General features: G+C 51.2%; 1 protein-coding gene across 3 annotated transcripts in view; it reads right to left on the bottom strand.

The window, feature by feature from the left end:
* Positions 1 to 2,539: 2,539 nt before the first annotated feature.
* Positions 2,540 to 21,341, bottom strand: part of Lhpp (phospholysine phosphohistidine inorganic pyrophosphate phosphatase) — a 95,806-nt gene continuing 77,004 nt past the window's right edge. For 2 of the 3 annotated variants that reach the window (XM_006508298.4, XM_006508297.2), the window contains one exon: positions 2,540 to 3,368. In XM_006508298.4, coding sequence (XP_006508361.1) covers positions 3,272 to 3,368 — 97 coding nt within the window. In that variant the 3' untranslated portion in view covers positions 2,540 to 3,271. The remainder of the gene's footprint in view (positions 3,369 to 21,341) is intronic. The other variant, NM_029609.1, reaches the window with a different exon arrangement.

The following is a 21,341-nucleotide window of genomic DNA, read 5'->3' as shown; positions in this document are numbered from 1 at the left end:
TGTTAGGCTTGGTGGCAAATGCCTATTCACTGAGCCATCTTGCCTGTTATTTTTTTTTTTTTTTTTTTTTTGGAATAGTATTTTACTGAGCCTGGAGCTCACTGACTGGGCCAGGCATGGCTGTCTATCTAGCTCCCAGGATCCTCCTGTCTGCACCTGCTTAGCATGGGATTACAACTGCACACTTCGGGGCTAGAGAGATGGCTCAGCAGTTAAAAGTACTAGTAAGCTGCTTTTCTAGAGGACACAGGTTCAATTCCTAGCACCAACATGATAGCTCACAACTGTAACTCTAGTTTCAGAGCTTCTGACACCTTTACACACACACACATGTAGGCAAAACCCCAATGAAAATAAAAATAAATTATTTTTTAAAAGTACATACTGGTAACACCCTCTGTTGTTGTTTGGTTCTTTGGTCTTCTTGGAGGGCTTCTCAGTGTAGGCTTGGCTATTCTAGAACTCACTCTGTAGACCAGGCTGGCCTCGAAGTCACAGAGATCTGCCTGCTTCTGCCTCCCAAGTGCTTGGTAGTTTGAGGGGGTCAATTCCAGCCTCATGATTAAATGGTGTCTTAGTCAGGGTTTCTATTCCTGCACAAACATCATGACTAAGAAGCAAATTGGGGAGGAAAGGGTTTATTCAGCTTATACTTCCACACTGCTGTTCATCACCAAGGGAAGTCAGGACTGGAACTCAAGCAGGTCAGGAAGCAGGAGCTGATGCAGAGGCCATGGAGAGATGTTCTTTACTGGCTTGCTTCCCCTGGCTTGCTCAGCTTGCTCTCTTAGAACCCAAGACTACCAGCCCAGGGATGGTCCCACCCACAAGGGGCCTTTCCCCCTTGATCACTAATTGAGAAAATGCCTTACAGCTGGATCTCATGGAGGCATTTCCTCAACTGAAACTCCTTTCTCTGTGATAACTCCAGCTTTGTCAAGTTGACACAAAACTAGCCAGTACAAATGGCTAACAATTAACTGACCGAAAACATCTAGCAGCTACTTCCTTTTCAGCAAGCTCTATCTCAGCTGACTTCTTTACCCACTGGGCTAATTCCATAGCTGACTTCTTTTTATGAGAAGTTGTCTCCCGAGGAGAGTCATCAGTGGCATCTGGGTCAGTTAGAGAAGAAACAGAGGTAACAGCTGTCCATGCATCCGATTCTGAAGCCTGACACGGGCTAAGAGGGAATACTGTCCCAGGGCCCCTTGGAGAAGGCCCTTTGTCTGGTCCCACCGTGGACAGCATGGCTCACCACTGCTGGGCCTAGTGGGCCACTATGGTCGGAGATGGCTGTGTTGCCCTCAAAGCCGTAAGTTGGAGAGTTGATCCCCTGTGTGGTGGTGTCAGGAGCTGGTAGGACATTTAAACTGTGGAAAGTTCTTAGATCAGCTGGGGGGATCAAAAGGGCCATCCTGTCTTCCTGTCTCACCATGGAAGACCCCATGAGGTCTGATGAGAGACTTTGGGCAAGGCTGGTACTGTATCCTTCAAGCCTTCTCAACTGAGCTATACAAAACCCACTCTTCTGTTTCGGTTTTTTTTTTTCTTTCATTTTTTTGTTATCATTTTGTGACATTTTTGCCATGTAGCTGAAGCTGGCCTGGAATTTGTGACAATCCTGCTTATGAGCCCTACATGCAAGAATTACAAGCATGCAACTCCACCACGCTTAGCCTGCCTCTGCTATTTTGTTGTAGTAATGAAGACTGGGGGGCTGATGAGGGCTGAGCTGGGAAGGGTGCTTGCCTTTACCAGCGGAGTCTGATTCCCGGAACCTATGGAAAGGCAGAGGAGAGAAGCGACTCCAATAAGCTGTTCTTCCGGCCTCCATAAGTGTGGAGTACCTATGGCATGCTTGTATACACACACACACACACACACACACACACAAATGGAACTTAAAATCTTTAAATATATGAATAAATATGGGAGGCAGTGCTAGTGTTTGTCCTGGTCTGTCTTCTCCCATTAGAAAGAAAGAAATTCTCCTTGACCACTATCAGATGCCATTTCTTGCTCGTTTCCTTGCTCTCTCTCTTTCTCTCTTTCCAGATGGGGTTTCTCTGTGTAGCTCTAGCTGTACTGGACTCCCTTGTGGACCAGGCTGGCTTTGAACTCACAGAGATCCACCTGCCTCTTCCCCTTGAGTGCAATACCACGCCCTGCCAGTCTATTTCTTTTCTTTTCTTTCTTTCTTTTTTTTTTTAAAGATTTATTTATTTATTTATTATATGTAAGTACACTGTAGCTGTCCTCAGACACTCCAGAAGAGGGAGTCAGATCTCGTTAAGGATGGTTGTGAGCCAACATGTGGTTGCTGGGATTTGAACTCCTGACCTTCAGAAGAGCAGTCGGGTGCTCTTACCCACTGAGCCATCTCACCAGCCCCGCCAGTCTATTTCTTAACTTCTTAGAGGTCAGGGCAGGGGAGAAGTTCCTCTCTACTGTTCAGAGGCGTCGGAATCTAAGACCCTGCTGGGGGTCTCCATTCTCTTACTACTCTGGACCCTTACTAAGAAAGGCTGAGTCAAAGTGGGGCTGTTGGGGTCAAGTTTATTGAGCCATTAGCTTGTTCTGTACACTGGAGACAACATGGTTAAGTCTGTCCATCCCAACTCTAAGGAGCTTTCTGTGCCTTCAGTCTTGACTGTAGAGGTGGACATTTCTCTCTGTGGGAGGGTACTCTTCAGTTTCCTGAGAGTTATCCCAGCCTGTTTCCTAAGACAGGGGTTGGAGGCAGAGTGCTGATCAGTCATTCTGACTGGGGCCAGATAGGGCTATGGGTGGTGGGCAGGCTGGCTCAGCTCTGTGGTTTCTGTAGGCTCCTCTCATTCAGAGAGTTCATCGAGGAGGCAGTGCATCTCATCCAATTGGATGGTCAATTAAAGGACCACGTGCCAAAGGTGACTAAAGGAGTTCAGGGACTTAGTTTCAGAGGGACCTTTCAGCCCAAGGGTTTCATTTTCTGGAGGCCTGACAGGTCTCTTTCACCTTCTTGGATGTCATTAGGGGAAACATGGCATGGGCCAGGGAGGGGAACAAACCTCTGCCCAGACGCTAGGGAGGGAGGAATGTTGACAAGGAGTCCGCAGAGGGTGGGTGAAGGGGATGGCTGGCTCTGGCCCAGGAACAAGCACCCTAGAACTTCTAGCATCTGTCCTGGCAAAGCCTTGGGTGGCCTGGTGCCCTGGAAGTATGTGGGAAGAGGGCACAGTGATGGAGTATGGGAGCAGGGGTGCCCTTGTCCACTGTCTCTGAAGGCTGGTCACTTGTCCGTGTACTTCAGCAGCAGATCCACAGCCTCCGCAAGGTTGTCCACGTACCCATCTGCCTGTACTTCTGGATGATGCTCATCACCAGGCCTGGAGGGCAGGACCACAGGTTAGTCTAGCAGGAGATCAGCCCATTTTTGTTGTTACTGTATACTAGAGCCCAGATAACATTACAAAGAAAAGGTATTTATGTAGTTCCAACTTTAGAAACTGAAAACCCTACATTAGGCCTCCCGGAGAGCACAAGGACACTGCGTGCTACGCAAGAGTGAGCCAGGGTTCAGGCTTCAACTTTAGGAACTCTCTACTGAGCCGGTTCCTCTGCTCAGTGTCCACAAGAACCACCTGCAGGCTGAGCGTGGCGGTGCACTCGGGAGGCAGAAGCAGGCAGAGCTCTGTGTGTCTGAGGTCAGCCTGGTCTAGAGGGAGTTCTAGGACAATGTAGATAGAGAAACTCTGTCTTGAGAAGAAGGAGAGCAGGAGGAGAAAGAAGAGGAAGAGGAGGAGGAGGGACAGGAGGAGGATGAAGAGGAGAAAGAAGAGGAGGAAGAAAAGGACCCTCCCCAAACGCCATGAGAACAGTAACTCAGTATCCTTCCCCTGGATCCCAAATCATTCAAGGGCTCAGCTACTCCCACATGGTCAACCTGGGAACCAAGCCTCTATCCCAGGAACCCTCGGGAAACAAGCCACACTCAAATCTTAACAGCCAGTGACCCTACAAGAGCCTCCTAAAGCCACTGTCAGTTGGTTAACACTCGAAGCTACCTTCCAGCACGTTTCCTGGCTTTACCCCGAGGAACCTCCGTGTTCTCTGCACTGTCCGGCAGCCGGGGTTGTGGTTCCCGCTGAGCCCTCCTCTACAGTCCCATAAGGCAAACACACTCCTACTGTCGGCCACTCCACACCACTCTGCGGCAGAGCAACTGCTGGCCTTGGCTCCATCTGCCTCTAGCAAAAGTGTAACCCAGGGAGAACACCCTGCTTGGCTGGGGTGCTGGCCTGGTACATGTGCTTTGGGGGGGACGACTAGGGAGCTGACAATCAGAACTCCTCTCTCCCCTGATGCTCTGGGGTACCATGTGCTGCCCAGTTCTTGGAGGCCACTGCTGCCTCACAGGGGCACCAGGGGCTCTTGACAAAGCCATTCTTTGGCTAGAATGCTGTGGATTAGGACTGCCTCTAACCCTTCACCCATTCACTAGCCAGGCCTGCAGTCTGACTGGACTCTGAGACCAGTGCCAAAACACCTCCTGTGACTTCCTTAATGAGGCTGAGTCCTAAATTCAGAATGGGCTCTAAGCAGGCAGCAAGATTAGGGAGGCCAAGTAGGCTCATCTTCACAGTCCTCTGAAGGCGTGGGGGCCTCATCCTAGGAGCCATGGGCAGCCTTGCCAGGGCTGGGAGCCAGAATCTGGTCTTGGCCACCAGAAAGTCCCTTCCCATTGCCCCCAGGCTTCATGGTATCACACTAAGCAGTCAACTAGGGTGTGGTGGGAGGAAGGCCAGCCTCTGCAACCCTCCTACTGCGGAGGGACGTGCTGCTGGGATTAGCCCAGACCTGACTCACACTTCCTGGGAACTCTATCTACCTGCTGTATTATTGCCCCCTCAAAACTTCACCACGCCTGAAGGAAGTGATCCCATTGCCTAGCAACATCTAAAATTCGCACTGTCCTGTTTAGAGATTGGATTTTGGCTACTGTAGAATGACTGGCCTGAAGGGAAGAGGCCTCCCTGCATCTGCTAAGGCCCAGGACTAGAAGGGACCAGAGGAGAATCTCTCCACAGGGAAGGGTGATAGGAATGGCCAGTTCCAGATTCACAGGTGGGGCCTGCACGGGAGGGATAGGAAACAACCTGGGGCTGAGGGCCTGATGGTGGCCAGAAGGTCAGGGAGTCTGTTAGAGGATCCGAGGCCGGAGCCCAGCTTTCACTACCAGCCTGGGCATGACGCAGGATGTCTGTTTGTAGCCACAACCCTGACCCTTGGATCCTGGCTGGAAGTGGGGCAGAAGCAGCTTTGCCAGGTTCACTTGGGTACTCTTTAGAGCCTGGAACTTGAGGGCCTGCTTAGGAGAGGCCCTCCTCCCAAACACCTCCTCTGTCCCCACATAACAGTCTGTCGTAGGTCCCACAAAAGCTGCAAGGTCAGATGGGCCTCTACCAGCATGGCTGCCATCCTGCAACCTGGGGGTGGGGGATTTCTCACAAGAGAAAAGGGGTGTTTTCTGTCCAGGCCAGACTGGTTCCTTCCATCTTGCCCTTACCCTCCACTGAATCCCCTTCAGTCCAGTCTCCTTCCCTCTCTCTTACAGTCAGGATGTCTCTCCTGACATGCTTGCCTGCCCTGGCCTCTCCCCTGTATAAACTGCTGACTGTCCCAAATGCCCACAGCCTAGACCCCTAGCACAGCAGAGCTCCATCCTGCCTAGACCCCTCCACATGGCAGCCACTAGCTTGAGTTATTCACCACATCTAGAAGCAGTTGTCCACGCTGAGCTTTATAATCCCTCCCTCCCTCCCTCCCTCCTTCCTTCCTTTTTTCCTTTCTTCCTCAAGACATTCTCACTTGGTAGCCCAGGCTACCCTTGAACTTACAGCAATCCTCCTGCACCATCTGTTAACCACTATGCCTTTTAGAATGCTCTGAAAACTTGCTCCACACAACTCCTACATACCTACCCTTCATGAAAGACCCCACTCACTGGTCCCTACCTCTGACTGCACTAGTGATAGATAGAGTACACAGAGCTTGTTCCCTGTCCCACTGTGGTTGGACCACACCCTGTTTCACCCGACAATGATGGCAGGTGCTAGAGTGCCTTCTAGAAGGAGGGGATGCATTTCTTGCCCTCTGTGTTCCCAGTGCAGGGCTGGCCCTCAGCAGCACCCAGGAAGTGTCACCCAGTGAATGAACAAAGGGCTTAGGAGGCCGGGTGCTGCCTGTCATTAGCTATGCCTCCCCCACATGCCCTGGGAGCTGAGTGCAGGGAGCGACTGAGTAATGGCAGAAACAAGGAGGTTCTGTGCACACAGCCCACGGGCCAGCTTCACAGAGATGGGCTTTGTACCCAGGAAAAGAAAATGGCACAGGGACCCAAGCAAAGGAGCCCAGAAAGGACTGTCATCTGCCACTTCCACCTCCAGGGCACAGATGGCAGAGGACACCTCCTCTGGGGCAGTCGTGCCAGGGTGCCCTCTCCTGCTTTCTCACAGTCATGGCCTGTTCCCCAAGAACAGGATAGGATAGGGTTCTCTAGACTATGGGGGGCATGCATTCTTGTCCACTGCTTTGGACCAGTTGGGCTGACTGTCTCTGGTGGCTGAGGCCAGGTCCTGGGGCTGCCCAGAGAAAGAGCATTCAGTGAACTGGGAACTAGCATGGGGTAGTGATGCCAACTTCAGACCACACTGACGCAGCTGGAGGGAGAGAAGGTATATCGTTTCAGGGGCCAGATGCAAAGGGCATTTTCACTTTTGAGTGTGGGTGGAATGGGAATCTGAACTACCCAGGAGCCAGGATGCCATAGCACAGCTCCTGCAAAGGCCGGGAGGATGGGCTGGGAGATCTGCCTCCTCTGGTCTACAAAGTCAAGCCTATAGGGGTTACCCTCCACAGGCATGCATTCAAAACAAAGGGTTCCTGCAGTGTAATTCTGGCTCATAACACACATAGTCAAGACAATTCCCTGGGTTCCAGAGGAGGGGACAAGAGGTCTATGCTGGGCTGCTGGCAGGAGCCTGAGGGTCAGTGACCTCCCATGGTGTAGCTGGGTGGGTGGCACTGGACACAGTTCTTAGGCATGCACTCCTATGCCTCTGTTCTAACACTAAGTTCTGGAGGTGGGTGAGGAAAGAGTGTTCCTGGAGTTGGGGGTTCCCTGCCCTTCCCCGTGGGGAAAACACTGGGTCATATGATAATGAACAGACTTGAGCAGACATCCTTCCCATGGAGCCCATGTCCTTGTTTAGCCAAGGCCTCCTTGGTATCCACTGTACTCAACAAGGTCTGGTGTGGCTGAGAGCATACAAAGGGATTTGTTTATTCCTGTCACAGCCCTTGGAGAGCTGGGCCTGCCTAGTGCCCTTAGTTCGTGGAACCTGACACGCCTACATGTACTCTGGAGCTCACAGCCTGAAGCCTGTGTATCCAGCTATGCCTCTACCTGATGCCAGCTGAAACCACTGTGGAGAAGGCTTCACTGGGATTCCTCATTGGCCTGGAGCAATCTGAAGGTTGGCCACATGGCAAGCATCAGGGCCATCACTCAGCTCCAATCAGGGAGGCTGGCCAATGGCAGGCCCGAGAGTCCTCAAGAGGCCCCTACTGAGGTGAGCTGACATTCTATCGTTGTGGAGAAGCACCATGACTAAGCGGCACATGAAAACAAGCAAGCACTTAAGTGGGGGCTTCCTTATAGTTTCAGATTAGTCTATGATCATTATGGCAGGAAGTATGGCAGCAGGCATGCAGGCACAGTGCTAAGCAATAGCTGAGAGCATCCATCCATCCATCCATCCATCCATCCATCTATCCATCCACCCACTTATCCATCCATCCATCCATCCATCCACCCACCCACCCACCTATCCATCCATCCATCCATCCATCCATCCATCCATCCCACCCATCCATCCATCCATTTACCCACCCACCTATCCACCCATCTATCCACCCATCCATCTATCTATCTATCTATCTATCTATCTATCTATCTATCATCTATCTTATTGGCAAAATGGAGGGGGCTGTGGGAGGGTTGGCCTGGGCTTTTGAAACCCCATCCCCAGGGAAACATCTCCTCCAACAAGGCCACACCTCCTAATCCTTCCTAAACAGTCCACCAACTGGAAACCAGACATTTAAGTAAATGAGTCAATGGAGGCCGTTCTCATTCAAACGACAAAGGACATATGGCTCACTGGCCACTAAAGGGAGTGGAAACATATTCTACAGCTGGCACCTCCTTTGCAGTCAGAGTTCCAATCAACACAGGTGACCAAAAAGTTCCATCTCTTGGCAGCCCAACAGAGCAAGAATGTGGCCAGAGTCTGGTCCACTGCCTTGCCCAATGCTGTGCCATTTTGGCTCTGCAGTGGGAGCACCCCTTCCCCAGACACCCCAGCAGAAGTGGGGTGCATCTGAAAATGCCATACACTATGAGAGCAGACCAGCCCAACCCCCAGCCCCCGCACTTCTCCATGGAAGCAAGGGGGCTGAGGAGGAGGGCAGAGCTCCCAGCCAGCCTGCTGTGTGGTGGTGAGGAGCCCTGACTCACAGTACTACCCAGATGAGCTCCAATACTGTTATGCCCCAGCTTCACCCCCTTCCCAGGGCTCCAGCTGGCTGTTCTCACTCTTACTCCAACCCCACCAGGGCAAAAACCTGTCAGCAAGTCAGCAGAGCTAAGAGTGGGGTGGGGACCTGTGCCCGCAACTGAGACACACCCTCTGTGCATGTGGGCAGCATATGTTGGAGGCTGGGCGTGCAGTCCAGAGGCAGAAGGAGTCATGTTGCCTGTTCTAGACCCGGGGCTCCCAGAGGTCCCTGGTGGCCTCAGCTCCATTTACAGCTGAAGAACCTAGGGTGGGGTTAGGGCTCATCTAACTAAACTCCCCTGAGGCAGACAGTGCCTCAGGAACCTGGAGCCCAAAGCATATTTGTCCTCCAACTGGGAGGGATCAGGGGTCTCCCCCAGCAAGAGGTAGTGCTTGTCAAGCCAGTTTCAAGGGCACTGAGCCCTGATAAGGATAAACTGAGGCAGGGAGTTACCAGAAGTCTCACACATTTTCAAGAGCCACAGACTCAGGTCAGGTAATGGCTGCTGGTTGGGCATGTGACATCCTGGCCTCCCACTTCCTCCCCTGGGCCCTAGGACTTCTGAGTGATTTCTGAGCTGACAGGCAGACAGCAGGAAGCCCTGGTGTGTCTAGGAGAGGAGGGGTGTCCTGCCCTTGAATTTATAGCCAGAGAAGGTGGGTCTCCAAGCCCCTTTCTCTTGTCATTTTTTTGGGAGCCAAGCCTGCTGGTGTCTCAGATATCCCCAACTGCCCTTTGCTTCATTCCCTCTGACCCCATGAAGTGACATTCACAGCCCTGGGTTGTGATGGGAAGACTGTCAGCCAGTATATGAACTGCACTCTAGGTCACGAGGTTCTCCACCTGTGTGGGTACAAACCTTGCTGAGAATCCCCAATAGCTCTGCCCAGCAGTCCATGCAACTGTGGTCTGCATCTCCAGGGACAAGAAACAACAGCTTAAGGGATGGGGACAGCCCAGAGTCCCAGTGGAGTTGGTATGCAACATTTAACCTAACCTAGATCCAGGCTCCTCGGAATGGCTCCTCTGGGAGTTGCTACTGAGCTTGCTGACCTCTGGACAGACCCTGATGTCTGCGGCAGGGGCACCTCTCCCTTCCCTTCCACCTCAGGACCAACTCTCAGCTGAAAAGTGTTTGCAGCTTTGACAATGAGGTGAAAAGAGTCCATAGTTCATGAACGCTAACAAAAGGGCAGGCTGGGGGCCTCTGGGAAGGGCTACCGAGAGCAGCTTAGATCCAGGTCTGGGCAAGGCTGTATCCAGCAGGCAGCTGGCAATGGACACCAGGCCTACTCATAAATTAGTAGTGATGACACCTATCAACCAGACAGAACCCAACCCAGGGATCCATCTGAACTTACTCACAGCGGACATCTTCCTGTGAGGTTCCCACACACCCCAGATGGCAGCAGGGTGAGTGTGGGCAGGAAACAGCTGTTTCTATGATGGTGGTGTCCTAGGAGTCCTCTCTGTAGTCGCTGGCCGTGGCTGGAGTATGGAGCAGGTGTACTAAAAGTCACATACCTACCGAGGATCCTTGGAGTTTCTGGTTGGTACTGATAAAGAGCCTTTCAAAACTAAAAGCCAGCCAGGTATGGTGGCAGGCATCTTTAATCCCAGCAGAAATAGGCAGATCTCTTTGAGTTTGACACCAGCCTGATCTACAGAGTGAGTTCCAGGTCAGCTAAGGCTATATATAATGAGAGCTTGTCTTAAAAACTCAAAACAAAACAACAGAAAATAAGGCTAGAAGCTATAGTCTGCCTTTTTGAGCAATGTGGGGAAACCTAACAGTGGGCTGAGGCTGTAGGCAGCTGTGCAAGGGGACAGGGCCAAGTGCTCCTGTCCCACCTCCACCTGTCTCTACGGCTCATGCTTTATTTTGTTTTGTTTGAGATAGGATCTTTCTGTGTAGTCTTAGCTGTCCAGGAACTCACTCTGTAGACCAGGCTGGCCACAAACTCGTAGAGACCCGCCTGCCTCTGTCTCCTGAGTGCTGGGATTAAAGGCTGCACCGCCACTGCCTGACTCTATTGCTCATTCTCCCTCCCTCCTCTTCTGTTTTTTAAAGATTTATTTATTTATTCATTTATTTAATGCATATGAGTATACTGTCCCTATCTTCAGACACACCAGAAGAGGGCATCAGATCCCATTACAGATGGTTGTGAGTCACCATGTGGTTGCTGGGAACTGAACTCAGGACCTCTGGAAGATCAGTCAGTGCTCTTAACCACTAAGCCATCTCTCAAGCCCTCTATTGCTCATTCTTAATGCTAGGCACCCTTCACTCAAGTGCATTTCCATCTGAGAGTCAATCCCCAAGGAACATGCCATGTGTACCAGGCAGTTTTCTTTGACCCCTTTCGACTCCCAGTTCCCTCCTTTTCCTTAGGTACCCACTCTATGTCCATGGCACCCAAACTAAGCATCCCCCACTCCTCTATACCTTCATGGTATCAGTCATAGCCTTGCCTCTACCAGCACATCAGGATACGGGAGTTCCTAGAAGACTGGATGTTTCATCCTTGTGTTCTTAGGCAGACCAATCCTCAGAGCCCCCTTTCTCTATGTAACTGAGCTGAGAGGATCCCACCTTCCAGCTAACAAACCAAGATTCATAAGCAGTATGTGGCCTGCCCAGGGTCATGGAGCTGGTGTTCAGAGGTTGGCTTGGAAACACGTGCAGTCTGGTCTAGATCCCATGGGGGTCCCAGGACTGAGCTGTCAGGTGACGAGCAACGGTTTCCGAAAGGCTAGCAAAGGCAGCTCTACTGGGGCTGGCAGCCGCCTTGGGATAGAGGAACCTCTGACAGCTGCTCATGTTTTGATGAAAACATGGTAAACACCTGGTACATGTGCGTGGATTTAAACAAGCTGGTCCCAGCCTTTCTGAGTGTAACAGTTGAGTCCCTGAGAGATCTGTACTTGCCTCACCCAGGGAACAGGGCCAGGTGTCCACCCACTCAGGGCCTCTCAGGAAAGCTACTCTGCCCTCCCCTCCTCAAGCCAGCTTCCCGAGGCTGCACCCCTAGGCTCTGAATCTTCATGGCGGTGCCAGGAGAACAAAGACATGGAGAGGGGGTACCCTCCCTGATCTTGCAGCTGGCCAGCATCACCGAATCCTGCTACTTGAGGACCTAGTACTACCTTTATTGTAATGGACAGAGCCCAGTGACTGAGCCAGGGATCCTGTAGACAGAAGTGAAGCCACCAAGGGCTTGGCACCCTGGGAGGGGGCACTGATACTCCTGAAAACAACCTGCCCAGAATACCAGATGGCAGGATGGTACTTACACTTAGAATCTCTGTCCTGATCATGCTGGTCCCAGTGAAGGCTCCTGGCCCTTCACAGGGCCCACTGCTGGGGAGCACGTTGCTTGCTCCCAGGGAGTTCCCACTCCATGCAAGTGTGACTGGAGCTTAGGAACTGGTTCCTGACCTCAAGGCTCTCCAGGGAGCAGTCTCTGCCTCTATCACATCTGCTCCACTAAGGAACATTAAACAGGGCATCCAGATAGTCAGAGCACCCAAGAGGGACACAGGCCACAGGAGTCACTAGGTAATATAGGAGACAGCATGTTCCACAAAACCTGGGCCAAGCCCTGCCCTAAGCAAGCTGCCCCTCTGAGGTGCATTGATGTAGGAACAACTAAGGGTGTCTACGAGTGACACGCTGAGCTGGCACTAACAGGACATAGGAAGGACTGCCTGGGACTCCACCCTACCCAGGGAAATCTCTCATTTCAGATGCACTAGCCATCTCTGCTAGAGTGAAACCGGACTTGTCCACAGAAATCGCTCTTCTACCTCAAGCCTGGATATCTTTCCTAAAGAGTTAATCTTAAAGCAACACTCCTCTGTTGCTGGTGGGATTGCAAGCTGGTACAACCACTCTGGAAATCAGTTTGGTGGTTCCTCAGAAAACTGGACATAGTACTACCAGAAGATCCAGCAATACCTCTCGTGGACATATACCCAGAAGAAGTTCCAACTGTTAATAAGGACATATACTCCACTATGTTCATAGCAGCCTTATTTATAATAGCCAGACGCTGGAAAGAACCCAGATGTCCCTCAACAGAGGAATGGATACAGAAAATGTGGTACATTTACACAATGGAGTACTACTCAGCTATTAAAAACAATGAATTTATGAAATTCTTGGACAAATGGATGGATCTGGAGGATATCATCCTGAGTGAGGTAACCCAATCACAAAAGAACACACATGATATGCACTCACTGATAAGTGGATATTAGCCCAGAAACTTAGAATAGCCAAGATACAATTTGCAAAACACATGAAACTCAAGAAGAAGGAAGACCCAAGTGTGGATACTTCGTTCCTTCTTAGAATGGAGAATGAAATACCCATGGAAGGAGTTACAGAGACAAAGTTCGGAGCAGAGCCTGAAGGAACGACCATCCAGAGACTGCCCCACTTGGAGATCTATCCCATAAACAACCACCAAACCCAGATACTAGGCAGATGCCAACAAGAGCCTGCTGACAAGAGCCTAATATAACTGTCTCCTGTGAGTCTCTGCCAGTGCCTGGCAAATACAGAAGTGGGTGCTCCCAGTCATCCATTGGACGGAGCACAGGGTCCTCAATGAAGGAGCAAGAGAAAGTACTCAGGGAGCTGAAGGGGTCTGAAGTCCCATAGGAGGAACATCAATATGAACTAACCAGTACCCCTAGAGCTCCTTGGAACTATACCACCATTCAAAGAAAACACATGGTGGAACTTGTGGCTCTGGCTATATTTGTAGCAGAGGATGGCCTAGTTGGTCATCAATGGGAGGAGAAGCCCTTGGTCCTGTGAAGGCTCTATGCTCCAGTATAGGGGAATGCCAGGACCAGGAATGGGAGTGGGTGGGTTGGGGAGCAGGGGGAGGGGGAGGGGATAGGGGATTTTTGGAGGGGAAATTAGGAAAGGGGATAACATTTGAAATGTAAATAAAGAAAATATCTAAAAATAAAAAAAGCAACATGGAGTTTAGTGTGTGGAAAGCTCTCAGTAAAAGCTTGTTGACTTAAAGGACAAATGTGCTAAGGAATTACAAGGATAGTTAGAATATCCTATGCCATGCAGTCCACAGCAAAGAGGGCAGTTACTTATGGCAGGGTAAGTCTGGTGTGGCACATCTGCTAGGTAGAATACTACACAACTCTGAAGAGGAATCAGGGTGAGGAGGCAATGTAAATGTCACAGGAACACTGTGGTGGGAACATAAGGGCTCTTTGGAGTCAGTTGTGTTAGATGGTGTTTTGCTGGGGCAAACAGGTGAAGGAGTGTTTTCCTGACGTGGACACAGGTGAAAGACTAAAAGGCAGACTCGTGAAGGAAGGTTTCACGGAAGCAGACACAGGAGAGAGGATGTTCTGCTAAAGCAAGCACGTGAGAGGACACGTGATGAAGGAGTCTTTGCTGACAACACGCATGCATTGGTTCGCCTTACATTGCTTTGCTGAGCTCCATTTGTTGGGACGTTGGTGCTGTGCTGCAGCTTCTTGCAACTTCTGCAGACCGGGGTGACTGGATGCATGTGCTGAGGCAAGGCACGTGGAGGACACGTGATGTTTGGAGGGAATAAATAGGACTCCACAGAGTGACAGAAACAGAGCTTGGCTTGCTGGTACAGCTAGCTGTGCCACGCTTGTGGGTCTCACATCTTCACTGATCTTTGCTTCCCTGAGAGAGGCACAGCTGAGAACTTCTGGTGTTCCTGTTGATCCCTCCTGCTAACCTGAGCTGAGGCTGAGGCCTGGCTGTCTCTGCTAGGTTGTGTCACCACTGTTGCTAACCTGACTCTACAGACCTGGACTGCTGGTGTGCCCGTGAAGTGTTTGCGAGTGGATCGAGCTGCTGCTGCCTGCTAACCTGGGAACTGAACTGCCGATTTCCAGACAACACAGACAGGAGTTGTGCCAAAGAACCTTTCTAAACAGGCCCACTCCTTCCCTCTCCCTGGTATCCTTTCCTTTCCACTCCCTCTGGTGGGTGATGGGCTACCAGGGAGGCTAAAGCACTGAAGATTCATCATTAGAAGTAAGGTTTGAAGAAATTCAAGTTACAGACCACAGTTATAAAGATTCAGAAATTAACTACTGTCCCAACTAGGTCACTGTGACAGCCATTTAAGCCCCTTGTTGGTGGCAGTGATACTGTCTTGGGAAATTGCATGATGAGAATGGTATTTCCTCATTCTACATTGCCACCATTCCCTAGAAACAGTATCAGGCTGAAGAGTGATGAAGAAGATGATGAAGATGGTGGTGGTGGTGGTGATGATGATGACGACGGTTAATATTGTTACTATTATTAGTTGAGACAGGATCTTGGTCTAGAGTTCACCATGTAGACCAGGCTAGCCTCAAACTCGCAGAGATCTGCCTTCCTCTGCCTCTTGAGTGCTGGGATTAAAGGAGTGTGCTACCACACCTAGCAAGATTATTCTTTTGCCTCAGCCAGGGCCATGGCAGACCCTTCTGAACCTGTGGTTTGGCAACTGCAGGAGAAACAAGACTAGCTAGTGCTGGCCCTGGGGGCAAATACCTGCCTGGGCACAGCAGATGCCATGTGCTCTGTAGACCATATCCAATCGTTACAGAACAGGGTCAGACCAGGTAACCCTGACGTATGGATATGTTATCAAACATACAGGCCACCTGGGCACAGGCCCCTCTCCCAGGCCACTGGCTTCAGCAGGTGTCATAGGGTCCCAGCCCACCACTCTCCAGATAGCATTCCAGGGAGAGGGCCTGCCCAATATCATGGCAGCTCATCTTAGCACCTCAAGGAAACCTCAAGTCATACACCAAAGAAAAGCAAGATAAAACACTTAGAGGCTTCAGGACAGGGAGCTAGCACAGGCCCCAGCATAGCCCTGATACTGGAAATAACCAGAGAGAAAAATCTATCAAGTCCCCAAACCTGACAGGGTCTCTCTGGTGCAGCCGCCTAGGTTCTAAGTGGGGAAACTGAGGCCAAGAGGGAAGACTGTATCTGAGAGGCAGCGCCAGCCCTTGAGCACGGGAACCTCCCTGCCACCCGAGGTGAGGATCTGAATAGGAAGAGTGCCCTCTCTCCCTCCCCTAGCCACTCTCCTGTAGGGACAGGAGGTTGGGTAGAGCAGTGTGGCCTCCCTTCATTCCTCTGTACAGATGCGGAAACTGAGGCAACCCCAGAAGGAGCAGGTGGGAGTCCAGCATCCTACCTACATTTACTCAACAACTCCTGTGCTGGGCTCCCCAAAATCTAACTAACCCCTGCCCCACCCCGCTCCCCTTAATCGCTGGCCAGGTAAGGCAGCTTGTAATTCAACAGAGCAGTATGGTGAGGGGCCGTTCAGCCGAGGCTGGGAAGCCAGCCCGCCCGAGGCAGTGTGCCCCACACTGGGCCAATTGTGTCCATGGGGGCCCTGCCCAAGATGCCTGGGCTCCTGGCTGGCTGCCTGGATGGCTCCTGGACAGAATCTTGTTTTCGCCAGTTTTCATCCCTGACCAGGAGGCTGAGCTGCTCCAGGGAGCATTTACCCAATGCAACTTTGACCCTCAAAGCCCCGACTAGCATCCCACTGTGCCTAGGAAGCTACAGGCCAGCCCAAAGGAGTCTGCCCTGGGACCTCCCACGGCCCGCTGCTTGCTGGGAGTGTATGACAGCAGAGGACTCAGTGACCCTCAGAAGACTGCAGGAGAAATGGAAGGTTGGGAAAGGGCTTGAGGCAAAAGGGTTGCAAAAGGCTTGAGATTCAAGGTTGATGTTTTTCCCGAGTTTGGAAAGCCCCAGTGATTGGCTTCCTCTTACTACCACCACCCACTCCCCTCCATGGGTGTCCCAAGGAAAGGCCCCTTTTAACCTTCAGTGTGGTGTATTAGGGATCAGCTCTGCTGAGATTTGAGGATGAAAATGGCTTGTTGGGTGGCTGGATGGCAAAGGATGCTGTGGGTGGGGGTGATCTCTGGAAAGCAGGCCCAGATGCAGCTCCCGGTCTAACGGTCACACCATCTATCGGCCTCTCCGGGCCTGCTCTGTGTCAGGTCCTCAGCACACTCGCTGAGACTTTCTACTGTGGAATAGCATCCCATGGGTCTTGTTTACGCTCCCTGCCCACTTCGCTTCCTGACTCATTTAATCTGCTTATTCTTCCAGAGAAATGTGTTTGTCGCAGGTGTAGTCACCAGTGGGGAGGAGAGGGGAAGGGAACAAGCACTGTGGTTATCTTAAATTGTCCCTAAACCACAGGGGAGTCGAATTGCCTCCGGGGACTCTTGGGAAGGGCTGTCAGCCCAGGATCGGAGGTGACAAGGAAAGGCTGGTTTAGGTGGAGCCTCTGTGGAGCTCACACCAAAATTCAGGTCAATATCAAAGCAGGAGGTGGCTGATGCTGGGTGAAGGAAACTATAGCACCAGGCTCCTGCAGAGATAGAAGAGCCCAGGGTCTGGAATCAATTACAGAGGTAGCAACTTAAAAAAAAAAAAAAACAGTATTGGCAGGGTGGTGGTGGCACACGCCTTTAATCCCAGCACTAGGGAGGCAGAGGCAAGTGGATCTCTGAGTTTGAGGCAGGTCTGGTCTATAGAGTGAGTCCCAGGATGGCCAGGGCTATACAGAGAAACCCTACCTTGAAAAACAAACAAACAAACAAACAAACAAACAAACAAACAAACGTATTGTAACCTAGCCAGCTACTTCTTGCTGGAGAGGTCATGGACTCGGGAGGAGACCCTACTACTGCCATTCTCTTAAACCAGTAGACTTTCTAACGTCATTCTAAATGTTTATGGCTTATACCCTCAGGTAAGTGTAATACTCAGCCCTCACCAAAGAAGATTCTTTTTGCAGCACATGGAAACAATTACAAAGAGCCACAACTGGTCAAAACACAGAGAAGAAGTGACCATTGGGCGCCCAGATACAACTGACGCATTTACAAAGCAACCCCTATACCGAAGACTCCGAACATCACAGAAGAAGGGTAGGAAGATGGTAAGGGCCCAAGGACCACAACATCTGCTTACCCAGGACTTACACAGTGACAACACCAGCAGACATGCCAACACGGGTGGGGGAAGTTGCACAAGGCTTCCCTTTTTGAATGCTTGAGAGGGAGAATCAGCCAGGGACCCCCTGATGGATTATCCAACCCCAAGCAGTCAGCCCTAAAAATATAAGAGCAACTCTACGTGACTTAGTGGGCCGTGTGTGTGTAAGAGAGAGAACGTGAGACTAGGCGAGTGTGTAACAATAACTAGAGAGAAAGGTCGTGAATATGAAAAGGGTTGAGAACATGGGAGGAATTGGAAGAGGGAAGGGGTGGAAATGATGTAAATACAACACACATGTATGAAATCCTCCTCCCAAATTTAAATAAAAAAAAAGAAAAGTAGAAGGCGGGAGACATGACTCATTGAGCAGGAACACTTATTGTGCAAGCATAGAGCCTGAGTTTGAACCCCTAGAACCCATGTAAAAATGCCAGGCATGGCTGCACCCTGTTGGAGGGTGGAGACATCCTAGCCAGCTCAGGCAAAACGGCAACTCTCAGGTTCAGTGAGAGACCCTGTCACAATGGAATAAGGCGGAAAGTGACAGAAGGCGGCACTCAGGGTCACACACACACACACACACACACACACACACTCACATGGAAAGAAGGAAGGGAGGAAAGGAGAGAAGGACGGTGGGAGGGAAGAAAAAGGAAAGAAGAAAGAGGGGAAGAGAAACTAAGAGAAAAGGAGAGACCCAGAGCAGGCAGAGGCAGGAGCCAGCAAGGTGCCTACTTAGCATCAGCCATGTCTGTGCATCCTTCCAGTCTCTGGATCCCACAGTCTACAAACCAGACATCTTCCTGTGCTGCTTATAGCCTGGACCTTCCAGATGAATCCCAGGGGAACACAGGTATGAGCCATGCCCTCTGGGCTTCCTTCCCATGGGAGATGACTAATGAGGCCCCTCTAGGTCCACCCTATACCAATGAATGAGTGTCAGCTCTGCAGCCCCTGCTGGGCTACCTCGCCATGCACTGGGCTGGCCCATATCTTCTCTGTTATTCCTAATGAAATGCTCAAAATGTGTTTGCAGGTCCCCCCACGGAGTATTATACATGACAACACTTCTTGTACCCCAACTGCTCATATCAACACATCTGAACCCCCAAGCGTACTTAGCTACCCTCTATTCTACAAACTCCCCCCACCCCCAACCCCACCTCTTAGAAGGATGACTCTGGCTCACTCTGTGTTCCTTACACAGAGACGTGGAAACAGGGATTTCCTGGGTTTGGGACTGGTGGGAAAAAAAAAACTCAGAAAAAACCCGATTATCTCAGGCCTTTTCTGTCTAGGGCAAGGAGCCTACTTCCTGTAAGGAGGCCAGAGGCTGTTTACCTAGAGTCAGGCCCTTGCCTTGCCTTGCCTTGCCGAGCCCAGCTAGGGCTGGAAGTGCATCCTGCCCTCTATTAGCTGTTTGTGGATCTGTTCTTTGCCTTCCGAGAAAAGGGGCTGATATAGAACCTGAAGTGTCAGTGCTGGGCGTGGTGCTTCCTTGCTTTCTTTTCATGTGTTGAGCCTACTGTGGGGCTGGGGGACAGAGGAGCACCTGGCCTCCTAAAGCTACTGCCTTGGTTACATGAGTTTATTCTCTGCACAGGCAAGTAGTGGAGGGCAGGGGCTATGGATGTTTCAAGCAAGAAAATCAAGTCCCCTACCAGGGAGGCTGGGCACACTCACCAATACCAATACCAGAATTAAGCCTTGACAGGGATTCCGGGGTTGGTGGTGTTCTTGTGTCTGGGTTGGGAGAAAGCCTTCCTTGACCAGGGCCTTCCTAAGCCCATCTTCAAAAGCCCAATGGTCACATCCAGAAGGCCGCATGGCACTATCTGCAGACCACTCAACAGAGTGGGCACAAACATGCACAGGAGTGTTAGTAACAGGGCTAGGTTTCTACAACATCACAGGCAATAAAGACATCCAACCACATCCAGCCCACAAGAAAGGCCCAGTGCTTTCCCATGGATGTGTGGGATTGATGCTTTCCTCCACAGGCCGCAGGCAAAGCCAGTGTTTGTTCTGCACCCCAACCCCAAAATGCACCACATGTTCCTGCTGCTGGTGGATGGGGAAAAACAGAAAGAGAAAAATGGGTTGAGGGAGACAGAAAAAGAGGGAGGGAGACGCTGGGAGGCAGAGTGTCAATGAATAAATGCTGTTAGCATTACTCTTTGGAAAAAATGACAGATTCAAACCCCGCAAAGCCAGTCAATTGCACATCTATTTTTCTAAGCAGGGAGGTGGGGTGCTACAGAAAACTTTCCTGAAAGGACTTGGCCTTGAAGTATGAAGTCAAACACTGGAACTGGCAGGCAGACAGCTCTGGATTCCACCAGGCTGAAGAACGGTGGCCTAGTGCAGCTCGGGCTGAGGCACAATGTGACTATTCATAGCTCAGCTGGGCAGGGGCCTTCCAGTCTGAGAGGCCACGGCATCAGGGACCCCAGAGGTCTGACCCAGAGCCAATTGTAGCTCTGTGGTTGTGTGTGTCCCCCAGAGGCAGAGAGGCCAATGGGCTAGTCTGAGGGTAGACAGGACCGAGTCTTGCTCTGAGCCACTGACAAACACATCAAGGAAACACCTGAGAACGGGGATTTTAGGCCATCAATTAGGTGGGTGGGGCTCCTGTGCCCCTTCTTAAGCCTCCATGGCTGCTCTCCAATCTCCCTCATGAACACAGCCCTACCTACTCCTGTGAACCTACCATTGGCTTCCTGTGGCCACAGCATGATACCTTGTCAAAGTCAAGCTTGCATTTGTGCTGAGAGGTGGCTTTAGACTCCCGCCCACAGTCACAGCTTCTGTGTCTAGGACAGACAAGAAGCTGGTACTTGGGGTACATGCTAGAGCAGGGATAGAGGTCCCATCTGTTGTGTGGTAAATGACCTCTACTAACAGGCACCATCCTCAATGTCTGAGTTGTTGGAAGCAGAAGAGTCCATGCGCTTCTGCATGGAGAGTATGTCTCAAGACTGCCTCATGGTAGCAGGAACGGCATTTTGTGAGGGTCTGGCCAAAGCTGTTTAGGACACTGGTTCTTAAGGGTAACAAGTCTGTTCTCTCTTTGTTTCACAGAGGGCACCATGAGGTCACTGCACAGTTTTCCTCGGCTGTTCTGCTGGGGAAAAGCACAATTTATGTCTAGTCTGTGTTTATAAATAACCAACCCAGCTGGTGGAGGGAATGACATCTAGGCTTGCTAACCTCTGCTCTTCCTTCCTCAGCCAGAGTAGAGCAACACCACAGCCTCAGTGGAAGATGGTCAGCACTGCCCCTTGCCCCTCACTCCACTCAGGACCAGTGAGGAAGCCAGACAGAGTGAGCTCAGGCCAGGGAGCTCTCAGAAAGTGGCCTTAGGGAGCCGGGCCCTAAGCTCTTGCAGAGCTGGAACCCTCAGATACAGACATGCTTGTGTGAATGGGTGCAGACATGTCTGTGTATAAGCAGCTCAGGAAGCCTCTCCCGAGAGGAAGGCTTACTGTCTTCAGGCCTGCACAGCCACTTCCAATACGCTGACAGGGACCACCCCTCGACCCCTCTAGGTCCAGGCTGGAGGAGTGACCGTTGGCACAAATGTTCTAAGTGCCAACTGCAATGGGCTGTGACTACAGCTGGCCCACTGGTAGCTTTGCAGATACCTAAGTGCTCAGGAGCAATACTGAGAGGCAGAGGTAAGGAA

The sequence above is a fragment of the Mus musculus genome, chromosome 7, assembly GCF_000001635.26.
Source record: "Mus musculus strain C57BL/6J chromosome 7, GRCm38.p6 C57BL/6J".
Taxonomy (NCBI): Eukaryota; Metazoa; Chordata; class Mammalia; order Rodentia; family Muridae; genus Mus; species Mus musculus.
Note: the sequence above shows the minus strand (reverse complement) of the source record. Positions and strands in the feature narration are given on the sequence as shown.